Genomic DNA, 12620 nt, shown 5'->3' with positions numbered 1-12620 from the left:
TCAAATACTATGGAGATACCAGTGCTTTGACTGAGAAGAAACAGTTTTCTTAGCCAGAACTGGTGTATGTTAGTTTCTTTCTAACAAAATAGAGATGGTCCTGGAACAGCAGATAGATGGTTCTAGAACTGTTGGCCCTGCTCACTGCAGGTGTTGTATAAATATGTTTGTAGTTACCAGAAATCCAAGTAAAAAGGTACTGGAGGAGTTGGGAGCAATTATACTCTGCGCTGAATTCAGTCAATAGCTTGGAATGTGGGCAGAATGTCATGTTCACCAGCATTTCTCTGATGTTCCCTGGCATGACCAGTTTTTACATGGGAGTTACGTCTGTGACTGAACTCTCAGGGGAAAAGGAATCATCTCAGCCCTTCAAATACACTGTTGCTATAAAATGGTTAGCTGGCATTAGCTTGCTATGCCACAGAAACTTCTGGTTTAGACAGCAAATCCCAGTTTATTAGAAATACATGTCTAATAAGTTCTCCCTGGTCTATGCTCCTAAATTTAGGATGGTTTGTACCTACTTTCTGTTAGTCGGAGGTTTAACAACAGTAACCTGTTTTCTGCTGTGGCCATAGCTTAGGACTTGAGCTTCTCAAGCCATCCTCTTTGCTCCTGTGTGGTCTCTTTCCAGCATGAGCCAACTGGCTGCTGGTTATGGTGCTTGGGCAGAAGAAGAGGGTAAGCTGATGAGTAGCAGATGTGGCTACTCCCCACCCAGAGTTGTCATTTGGCTTCTTTTGTGAATAGATGGGTGGTTTTGTGGTGTGTTTGGTGTTTTATGATTGGTTGGGTTTTTTTAAAGTTTTGGGATATTTTTTCCCCATTTTCAGGAAGGAAAGGTGACTTTTCTTGTTCTATTTTATTTCTTTTGAGGTGTTCAAATTGGAGCTGACAACTTATACTCTTTTGACCCTGTTCCACAATGCTATTTCTGTGACTGGATGTTGCAGCATTGTCAGCTGATCAGAGACAGTGACTACTGGAATATTAATTTCAGGGTTGGCTTTTCTCCTGAAAGTATTTTTGGTTCAAAAAAAACCCAAAACCCCTCTCATACCTCCTGACCAGAGATTCTGGAATATGACTGTCACAACACCTGACTTCATAAAGTAATCTGGGTAGTAACAAATTTCTGTCTGTTACCTTTGATCCCCTACTTACTAGCTTCTTAAAACATTCAACACAGGACCCATGGGTTTGGAGTGCTTGGGGAACCTTTTGCGCATAACCTTGAGTGCAGAATACTTTGAGGATAAATACTTATCCTTCTCTGTTGTTGGTAAGTTGATATATCAAAATCTTGGAGGGGGAACTACATGTGATGAAATGTTTAAAATTCTCTGAGGTCCTCCTGTATTAGAAATCCCTGGATTATTCTAAGAACACAGAAGGTTGGACCTCATTGTGAGTAAAGTCAAGTGCTACCTTTATTTCTGTATAACCTGTCCTGTAGACTTGTTGTGTGGTAGCTTAGTAATTTCAGATCTGAGCATGGCTATCAAACAGAAATGCATGTAGTAGCTTCTAGGCAGTTTCCCTCCTCTGTAAAAATGTTCCCCAGAAGCAGCACAAACTACTCTGAAAATTCACTTGTTGAAGCTGGCATTACATTAGTGATTTTGTATTAGTGGCTTTCTACATCCTCTACTTACAGCTAAGGGACCTGGTGGAACCACATAAATACTTAATGAAGTTAAGGAAAACTAGCTGGGCCCTCCAGCTATGGGCTTAGTAATCAACAAGTAGCGTGTTTGAATGAAAACCACCAGAGTGCCTTGGAAGGGTGAAGTGAGAAATTTTGGGCTATAAACATCATGTGTAAGATTATATGCATAAAATGTAAACTCAGCCTTGAACTAGCTCTCTAAGCTAGTTAGCTCTACAGCAAGATAGTCTATGACATCATATTTGCTGTTTTAGAATGTTGAACTTCTGTAAAAACCCACTTAAGTGGCTCCTTGTTCAGGAGTCTTCATCCATACATAAAGACACTCAGCAATTGGGGTATATACAGCTTGAAAGTATAAAGCTGTTAATTTTGGAAGAAAAAACCTAAAACACAAGCCAAAAGAGCCCCAAACCACAAAGACAGTTTTGTAGCCTAAAAAAATCCTTTCTTTCTGTAGACTTTGTTGCTGCTGTTGTCATTACTTGAAATTCCCTCTCCTGCTTCTGAGCCCAGGGAGCAGGGTCAGCTGAACCCTGGGGCAAGGCAGGTTGCTCAGGGAGTTTGCACAGCAGGATTTATACTCATTAACCCTGCTTTTCATTAATTGCTCATAGATCAATCTGGCATAGCCTGGGAGCTAGATGAGACCATGGCATCGCAGTGTGGCTATACAGTAACTTATAGTAACTGGAGTAACATTGAGTTTCGTGCTTCTGCACTAAGCTGCCATTCTCACTTAGAGGTAAGTCTATTGTATGCATCTTGACTTCATTGTCATTGTGTATGATGTTTACGTGGAAGACTGCCAAATTATTGATGGGTATTGAGGTGTCAAAGTCTTAAATGTTCATTAGCAGAAAACTATTTCATTCTCTTGGAATGAATCCAGAGGTCTGAGGATATTCCATGGTGTTGATGTTAGAATGTCCTCCAGCAAAGCACAGATGATTGTATGAAGCAGCATATTGCATGTATGACCTTGAAGGGCAACTGTGTTTCCCTGGATAAGAGTAGGGAATTTTGGCTGGCAGATGTGTTGCACTCTGCTCTAGTGATTGAGGCACACTAATGTAAAAGCTTTGGCTGCTTGTGCTTCTTGCAGAAAGCTACTCTATCATAAAATGCAAGATCAGCTGGCTTTTAGGGGGCACTCTTTTTGCCTGACTCTGGAGTTATGTGGAAGGTTGAAGCTGATCCCCAAATTATTTATGGCACCATGTAGCTAGCTATGGGCCTGTATGCACACAGACTATGTAGCTCATCAAGTAGAAAGTAATATTGCTTTGATATGGAGTATCTCTTCTGTGTGGAGGCTGGTGGGTGGGTTTCTGAAGTTGCTTTTGGGTCACAGGGATAGGTGATGCCTGACTAAGAAAAATTAGTGTTTCCTGTCTTTGTGCAGAAAGATGAGTTCACAGTAACTGTAGAAATTAGAACATCACCCACTCCTGATATGAGAAATGCCACAACTCACCTGAAAAGTGCAAGTTGCCGTTATGGCCCATGGCATCCAAGAGAGATAGTGTGTGAAAGGAATTACATGGAGGTAAGTGCTGGAAGTACTTATTGGGAAGGTGTTCAAAATAAGGTAAGGCAAGCACAGTAGGATGTTCTGCTTGGAAGCTGATTAGGTGCTAGGAATGTGTATTGGAAACAGAATTTGAACTGTCTGCTGTGAACAACTCCCTAGCAAATGCACAGAGTCTTGTGTAGGGATTAATTTATATTATGCTTATATAGCCTACTAGCCAGCATTAATAGCCAATAAAGTTGTCAAGTAGTATTCCGAAGGTTGAGCTAATGGATCGAACTTGCTGAACATTGCCTCAATAAGTCTTAGTTGAGATAACAGAAACATTTACCTCCTGAAGAAAGTTTTTCTATCAAATTTGCTGAGGAGAAATGTAGATGGGGGAGGGGAGAGACAACATTCCTTTTTGAAGATGTGGGAGTCAAGAATATTTCTGACTTTAACCAGAAGTAGAAATGGGAATATATGGGGAAAATAAAAACATGAAGTGGACTATAGGTAATGTACCATGCAGGATGGTGGCTTATGTATGCCATATGTTTTTACTGGTTCACACACCACATCTCTGTAGAAAATACAAGACCGAGAAGGAAAATGAGTATTGTTCTGAAACTACTGAAAAAATCTTGAAGGGTATTGGAGGCAGGGAAACAAGTGCCACCAGCAAAACCCTTATAATAGCTCTTCCTTATAGGTTTCAGTCAGAAGGAAGGTTCCACAGACTGTAAAAGAATTTATTCAAGATGAAAACGAGGACTTAACTGTTGCCTTTCCAGAGGTAAAACTACAAGTTTTCTTCCCAGAATATAAAGATGGTTGTGGCAGAAGTAGTCCTAACTTTTTCTGTCTATATAATACATATATTATGTGTGTATATATATATATATGTACACATACAATATAAAACTTTCTTTCAGGACAGAACTTCTGTAAGCAAGTGGTTTTAGTGTAAATATTTTCTATGTTAGAAATAGTCAGTTTCAAAGGAAGAAATGGAAATTGATTTCTGAAAGAGCCTGGAAATTAAGGCTTCTATGGGAAAGACTGCAACAAACTGATCCAGGAGTGAAGTGTGAATAACCTTTTTTTTCTTGGACCATGTATTTGCAGTGCAGCAGTGCAAATACATCTCCAATGCTCTTAATATGGAATGTTTTCAGTATGTGAACAAGGGAGAGCTGCTGGTGGTATCCCATCACCCTTATTTGGAATATGGAAATGAAACTTCTGGGCAGTTCAATAAATCATTCAATATTGTAAATAAGAAGTTAGTTTGAACAGTGTTTAAACTGTTAATTAATTTCTCTGTGTAGACAAAACCAGGAGAAGCCTCAATATGGCAAATAGTGTTTCATCAACCAGAAGAGAAAAAAGCTCTGCTTGTGAGTGATGCTTGGAGTGCAGGCTATGGACTCAACACAACAGACACCAGGGTTCTGCTGCGAATACCCTACACTGCTGCGCAAATTCAGCTGGTTGAGGTTGGTATGCTTGTTCTGGCACAGCAAGCTGCCAGGCTGTGTGGGTCTAACCAGATAGCTTCTTTGCAGGATCAAGGAATTACCTTTTTTGCTGCAAGATCAAGTATATTTTACAAACAGCGATGGATGATCTTGATGGTGGATACAGCTGTGGCGTGTCCTGTAGGTGAGAAATGCTTAAATGTACAGGGATTGACTTAGAACTAGAATAATGGGCTGACAGCGTTCATATCTCTTTCTTAAGATGGCGTGGACTATGTTAACAAAACAATCATCTGGACTGTTCCAAAATATAGTCAATCACTTTCTGTTGGAGCAACTGGCTTTCAGGATGTGCTTGTTGAAGCTGGTGTGGATCTACGCAAACTCACTGCTAAAGAAATGGCTTCCAGGAAATATGTGTTATCAAATGGCTTAAATGTAATTACGATGAAAATACCAGTAGGTGCAGAAGGTGGCCATTACAAGGTGAGTGACTTAGGTTGGGTGGCAGGCAACAGACCTTCTGTTAGGTTTTTTTTCTGGCAAAGAGTAATTATGCATCCTGTTGCTTTCCAGTTCCGAGGGTAGGAGTGAAGGGAATGGAAGGATATATTTTTAAAAATCCCAAAAGCCTTGTCCAAATAGAACTCTTGTATGCAGCAGTTTCTGAAGAATTTTCTTTCTTATAAGCACAGATGGACAAAACACTGTACAAAAGTATTAGTTTGTCTCAACCAGGCTAACAGGACTTTTGCTTTTTGGTCCTTCCATCATGCTCATTGGAAACAGTCCTAACCGGACTGTTTCCAAATACCTGCATCAGTTCTGTCATACGTTAAACGTACTATTTAAGAGAATGGGTACAACCTATTTGTCCATCAGATGTAGGATATTGAGATGGGCTGAAACCATGCATGTAAATCTAGTTCCCTGCAGTGAACCGAATTCTGGGCGAATGTAGCAACTGAAATTCAAAGGAAGCTGTTAGGGAAGCCCTTTAACTGGTGAAATAGCTCCCTGCTGCTTTGAAACTTGGGAATAAGGGGACAATTTTCAAAAGGAAGTCTTCTGAGATAATCTAAACTCTTAGGCAAACATAGAGCCACTAAAGCAAGTGCCACTTAAGATGTCATGATTCCTCACAAGTGCTGTACCCTTGGAGTTTTCTTTCCCAGCATAAAAGCAGGGCCACAGAACTGAGAAGGATAGTTTAGAGCTGTAGATGTAACTGGACCTTAAGATGTTAAAATGCAATTCTAATGTAAAATAGTTATACTACAGGGTGTTGATTTGACATTCTAGACTTCTGTGAGCAATGGACAGCATGGGGCAAAATACACCATCAACCTGTTCTTGGAACATCAGTGGAAAGATAACAAATGGGGACTAACCAAACATACTATCATCAAGGAAATAGAAACACCATTTGAACAAGCAGAACTCACTATAACCAACAGTAAGTAACTTAGTGTTGAGTGTTCTGAAGGCTTTGCTATGTTAAGAGCTAATATGTTTCGTGTTCCTTCTCAGACTCAAATCTGAGTGCAAGGATAATGAGTGTGACAGTGGGAACATTCCTCCCAGATGTGGACCTTGTGAACTTAACCATTGAGGGGACAACTCTCAGTGTACCTGAAGCTGTTCAGCATGGATATCTAACATACAAGACCAGATATGTTAATGGAAGCAAAGATTACATAATACAAGTTCCGTTTGATGCCCCAAGTATTAAGAAAGAGGTATGTGCTAAAATGCTGCAGCATACAGTGGTATAGAAATGATATCAACTGGTGATTATTATCTCTGAATATGATTTTTCTAGTACATGGGAGCGGACATGAGAGCATATACCCTGAATATCACACTTGCATTCCTAACCCATCCAACAAGTGAGACCTTCACTGTCCCAGTCATAACAATGTCAGCTGTTAAAGATGCAGGTAAACCAGTGAAACTTGAGCAGAACTGTACCAACCTGGCTGTGACTAATCTGGTGGTGAATTCAGCTCTTAACTGGGCTAATTGCAGCCAGGGATGCTGTTAGTCCAAAACCCTAAGCAGCCTAACTCTTAAACTCTGATGGCAGCATGTTGGCTGACTCTTGACTATATTACAGTCCTGCCCAGGGCGAGAGGATTTTGTGATGGGAAGAATCTTCGTCTTATTATCACTCATGGGAATGTGGACCAAAACTGGCTACCCTTTATCTCAGACTGGCCACTGACCCCAGAAGCTGCAGAGAAGTACAATTACAGCCTGAGGGACAATGGTACTCACTTGGAAATCTCTGTTCCTTTCCTCTCCTCCCATGTGCACCATGAGGTAAGGATGCCAGCATGTAGCAAATAAAAGGCATGGTCTACCTTTGAGATGCAACACACCGTATTCTTGAAGGTGGATCAAAACTCCTCTGCCATAGTTTTCAAAGGACTAGCAGAGGACTGTTTCCTGTCCTTGGGAAAAAGCAGAAGTAATCAAGAAAAAAATAATTCTGCAAGTACTTTAAGGTTTATCTAGTTTTAACTGCAGTTGCATGTGCAGTGAGGTTTGTATTGCAAGAAGACTGAAAAAGGTCATCATGTCTGCTCCTAGATTTAAAAGATAATCTGATAGATTTGATTTTGATGAAGCATCATTTGCCTTTGGCTTGTGATAACCCACTCTCTTAGTTTTTTAATTAAATTATATGGTGTATCTGTCTTGTTTAACCTGCCTTGTTTATTTGTCATATGTAGGATTTTCATGTCTCTGGAGTAAAGGCTTCACTTCACTTAACCCTGAAGGATGGTATCACCTTGGCTAATAGGAGGGACTTCTCGGTTTCCTGCAGATTTTCACCTTCAGAACTCATACGTAATAACATGTTGGGGATTAGCTGTTACTGTTTTTGAGTTAAATAACTAATTCACTCAAGCCCACACAGTTTAAAGGGTTTCTAGAGTTTTTTGTTTGATACCCTGACAGGCAGATTTCCTACAGAGTAATATACTACAAGGCAAGTCAGACTACAGATTGGAGTGACTATCCAATCTAGTACAAGGGAGAGGGAAGGAGGTGGGAAACTTCCTTACACTTCCGAAAGCATGAAACTCTGAACTCAAAGGGGGGTTGGGGTTGGTTTCTGGGGGTTTTTGGGTGGGGTGTTTAGTTTTGTTACGTTTGAGGTATTTAGTGGGTAGCGAGAGTTAGTTTATAAATGAGTCATTCCAGAGCTGGTCATCTGGATTGAATGTATTGAATATCTCAACTAGAAAAACCCTTTGGAAGGGTTGAGACCTCCTGGGAGGAAAAAAGCTGAGTTACAGACTTCACTGATGACAGTAGAATGTGTGTGCCAGTTAGCTTGATGAACATCAAGTGAAGAGAGTCTTGCTCAAAACTAAATTCTCATGAACTAGCACTTGCTAACACATCCATGCAGGAGTTCTTTATTGTCTTAGATGACAGAATAAAGGTGCTTGAGTCCTGATCTGTACAGAGAACTGTATTTTCTTTTTCAGAATGCCTTCCCAATGGCACTGTTGTTATTACTGCAGTGAAACTGGTAAGACTTGCAGACCTGAACACCAGCCTGCTTGTCTTGAGGGACAGACAGTGCAAACCCAGTCTAGTGACAGAGAAGACTGCAACCTTCAAGTTCAACGTGAACACTTGTGGAACAAGTAGAAAGGTAAAGGTTTAGTCACACAAAGTTTAATCTGCATTGGGATAGGGTTATTCCTAGAACTGGCAGAGTTTGAGTTGAGCAGAAACTGCAAGAAGGTCTCAGGTAACTTTTTGGTACACAGCAGAATTATATTCCTTATCTAAGGATAAGAACTTCTGCCCGACTGAATTTAGTATTTGGTAAAAACAGTTTTCAAGGCAAGAGGTGTCTTCTGAAACCAACCTTCAGTTTACGACTTCTGAATTGTTTAGTAGAGGACTTGAATGTGCGTTTACACTGATAATAAATACTCATACACCTTGTAAAAGCTAGCTAGGTGTTGCTAATGACAACCTTGCCCAAAACTGGAGTTGGTCCTGTTCCTGCCACCTGCATACTACACAAATAGAAAACAGACAAAACAACAAAGGATCTGAATGTTCTCAAATTCCTGTCACCACAGAAGTAGCTTGCTTCTGTGAGTCTAGTGTCTTATGCTAGACACTGATTATGTAAACAGAAACAACTGATCTCTTAGGCCCAATGCACTCCTTTCTGGGGTCTGATGTCATGCCCAAGATACTGTTAGCTAAAATCTGAAGGTTTTTTCTTGACCGTGGCCTAGTTGTCAGTTGTAGTCAGACTTAGTTCAGTAGGCATAGGCCCATCAGCCAGTAATTTCTGGTCGTTCCAAAGCATACTGTGCTCAGGGCAACCTGCTAGTCAAGTGAAGGCATGTGGATATTGTGTCAAAACCAAAGTAAACTCTAATGTAACTGTCTTGTTTATAACAATGTGTACCTTTCAGGTCAATAGCACAACTATGACATATGAAAATGATGTACTCTATTTCAGACCTGGCAATCATATACCAGCATACCAGTAAGTGTCATTCCTCAGAATAAGTTTGTCCAAGTTATTTTGTTTTCTAAAATTTAATATTAAACCTCTTCCCTCAGACTGAAATTTGTATGCTCATATGCAATCAAGCAGACTGTTGATGTCCACTATGAATCTAAGAAGAACTCACCACCTGTTATTAAGCCAGGGTTTGGCTCTCTTCTTGTTTCACTGAAGCTTTTCAAAGGTAACACTTATGATTAGACTTCACTGAGTGGTTGAAGTGGGAAGGGACCTCTCAAGGTTTGTCTTGTCCCACTCCCCTGCTCAACCAAGGGCACCTAGAGCAAGTTGCCCAGGACCGTGTCCAGGTATCTTCTGAGTATCTCCAAGGATGAAGTGGAGACATGTTTAAGGCCTCTAACAGATGTTTTCTATTTCTGATTGTAGTAAAAATTGTCAAATATCTGTAGTGGATCAGACAGACATTTGTCATCACTGACATGAGTGGTGTCTGGCATGAGTGTGACCTGTTTGATCTGGGCATGCCTAGTTTTGTGTAGTGGTTAGGGAAGAGAATCTGATATCATATCAGTTCTCTCAGTGTTGCTGAGTTAGCAGTCACTGAAGTAATCGCACTTTGTGTTAGAGAGGGAAGCTACATATAATACTGCTGGAAAACATACACTGTATTTTGTGCTACACTGGTGGAAAAGGCTGACTGAAACCTGTACAAAGCACTTGCCCTCAACGGAGTGGCCCTGATGCATTTTTATAACTCTTCTAAAGTATCTTTCCAGCGACAGTTTTGAATTAACATCTGCAAAGATGAGTAATGGCTCTCTTCTGGATACTCAGAGTGAAGGAATACAAGCCAGACTTCCACTTTCATTATCACTTCTTATTTTTCTACCACCCTAGCCCCATTCTTTGGCATCCATATGTTCTCCCAGAGTTTATAATTACTGTGCCAGAGTAAATGGTAGTGGAAAATAGAGTGAAACAGAGTTTAAGTACTTCCTCTGCAAAAAGCTAATTCTAACATTGATGCTTTCTTCTAGAGAAATCCTATTCAGATCCCTATTGGGAATGGGAATATCCTGTGGTAAAATACCTGAAGGAGTCACTGTATTTTGAAGTTGAACTGCTCCAGCCAGAAGATCCGAGGCTGGAATTAGTCCTGGATGACTGTTGGGCTACAAACTCCCAGAGCCTGGACGGTCTTCCACAGTGGCCAATCCTTATAAATGGGTAAGGATGACTTCCTCCCTCCTGTACTTGTAACCTTTCAGCACAAGGTTCTTTACTGTAGGTAGAAGGAAAGGGGAAAAACTTGGCTTGGGTGCAATTGCTGCTGGGCTGTGAGTACACCTTGGTGTCAACACAGCAGGCACATCTGATGGTGTGGCCAGAAGTGCTTATAGCTAACAGTTTCTAGCTGGGAAGAAAGATTGATAAGCAACCCTGACTATGGCCAAAAGCCACAGGACTATGAATGTGGGAGGCTCCATCCATACCCCTATGGCCAAGGGAAACAGAGGGAAGTTTCTCTGTAGTCTATCACCTTGATTTCTTCAAAGATCTGGTTGAAGTGATGAAGTTTTCTTTCACTTAACCAAAAAGGTGTGAAAACAGTGAAGACTCCTATAGAACAGTCTTCCATGAAGTTAACTATAGTCTCAGAGGAAAACTACCTCAGCACCTGAAGAGATTTGAAGTGAAGATGTTCACCTTTGTGAGAGGCACAACAGTGTTACAAGAGCAGGTGAGATGTTTCTGTGGCTTGTTGTGTGCCATTGGCTCTAGTGATGCATGAGCCAGGTGCAGTGCCTGCAGAAAACACTGTGGAAGATCTTGGCTAGCCAGCTGCTGCCTGGAGCTACTGGTCACCATCTTAATGGCATGGCACTATAAGAAAAGTAAACATAGCTACTGAAGTGTTCAGTTTGCCTCCTTTGGTGTCAGCACATAGATGGCTGCTGAATAAAACACACCTACATAGACTATTTTTGTCTTGCAGCTGTATTTCCATTGCAGAGTGGTGATCTGCAGCACTATGCAACAGCCTTCAGACACTCTTTGTCCGAGGAGATGTAGTCCTGGGAAACACAGACTTGGTAAGAAAATGGGTATTTCTCAAGTCACTGGCAAATCTTTGCTCAGCAGTACAGCATGTGCTCTCAGGAGCTATGTCAGGTCACAGATCCATAGTCCCAGTGTGTGCTGTGCAGAAAATAAAAAGCTGCAATGTCTCACTAGATCACGGTGCAGAAGCATATCCACATGGACAAGCATCATCTGGAGCAGTCCTTGTTAGGAAGGAAAACAACTAGCAGAGGTTGGTGTCAATCTTAAATTGCATTACTGAAATACCAAACATACTGCTGCTGTAATGTAAGGTTTCTGTGTGCCTCTCCTCCCTGTAGGTGAATACATTGACTTCTGGCAGAGACTAAACAAGAATTTAGTTCTACGAAGTCACAGTTAGGTGGCCTAAGCAAGCAGAACCTGACCCCACTTACAAGGAAAGCCATCTCGAAAGTATCCACTGAGAAAATGTTTATGGCTTCTACTGAGAAAATAGGCTATCTAACCAGTATGGATGTATCTTTGCCTTTAAATCAAATTAGCGTGGTGTTCTCTTGTGTTCCTCCTGTGGTGTCAAACTCTTAGTCATTTGTGTGGTCTGCATCTGACCCAGTCTGCTCAGTTAACGTGTCCAGAACTTGTCTAGTCACTCTGCAGTTGGAAGCATCCATTTCGGGGTTGGGGAGGGAAGTGTCAACAGGTGTGAGTTGTAAATCACTCAATTCTTTTAATGCTTCAGTGTGAACAAAGGATTGCAGGGAGCTAAATGTCAGTAAGATGAAGTGTTTTCCGAAGCAAGACAGGGATGGACATACTCGATCCTGTAGTAGTTATTGACAAAAATGCTGTAAACTGTGGATCTGACAGGAGTGTTGTGGCTCTGTAATGTCCAGTTGCCTTCCCTAATTTGGGGTGAGGGGGAAAATCACTCACAGGTAGCATCAGTGACTCTTTCTAGCTGAGTAAGCTGTCAGACTAAATGAAAAACAGCTTTCAGTGAAGACTTCTAGTAGTAGTAATAATAATGGTATTACACAGATTCTGTCCACAGTGCTAAGATTCTTCCTTGCTAGAGAACATATTTAGGAGCCCCTGTCAGACTATCTTGTCTCGGTTTTGTTTTTTCTTTTTTTATAAATAGGAACAAATTTTTTGTTGTTTGTTCTCTGCATCTGAACTGAGCTATTTAAACAGTTCAGATTCAATAATGTATTTTCCTGTTCTAAGGAAAGCTGTTGTTTAACATGGACCGTTATCCCTTAGGGCTAAAGATACAATAGTGGGTGTCTGCTTCTTTTTTTTTTTTTTAAACTTACATTAAATAGTATTATACTACAGGGAACTTTTGTGAGGGCTAGCTTGAGCGGAAAAACTCCT

General features: G+C 40.9%; 1 protein-coding gene across 1 annotated transcript; it reads left to right on the top strand.

Annotated features, from left to right (window-relative positions):
* Positions 1 to 1197: 1197 nt before the first annotated feature.
* On the top strand, positions 1198 to 11643 carry LOC311189509 (uncharacterized protein; the record flags this gene model as incomplete). The annotated part of the gene is made up of 18 exons (XM_084261172.1): positions 1198 to 1285; positions 2290 to 2417; positions 3078 to 3221; positions 3901 to 3984; positions 4520 to 4853; positions 4932 to 5155; positions 5972 to 6125; positions 6200 to 6408; positions 6492 to 6609; positions 6786 to 6991; positions 7405 to 7522; positions 8170 to 8339; positions 9124 to 9197; positions 9275 to 9402; positions 10217 to 10406; positions 10779 to 10920; positions 11176 to 11272; positions 11582 to 11643. 18 exons carry the CDS (start codon positions 1198 to 1200, stop codon positions 11641 to 11643), a joined length of 2670 nt encoding a protein of 889 aa, XP_084117298.1.
* Positions 11644 to 12620: the final 977 nt, after the last annotated feature.

The sequence above is a fragment of the Gallinula chloropus genome, assembly GCF_964237585.1.
Source record: "Gallinula chloropus genome assembly, chromosome: 3".
In the NCBI taxonomy this organism is placed as follows: Eukaryota; Metazoa; Chordata; class Aves; order Gruiformes; family Rallidae; genus Gallinula; species Gallinula chloropus.
Note: the sequence above shows the minus strand (reverse complement) of the source record. Positions and strands in the feature narration are given on the sequence as shown.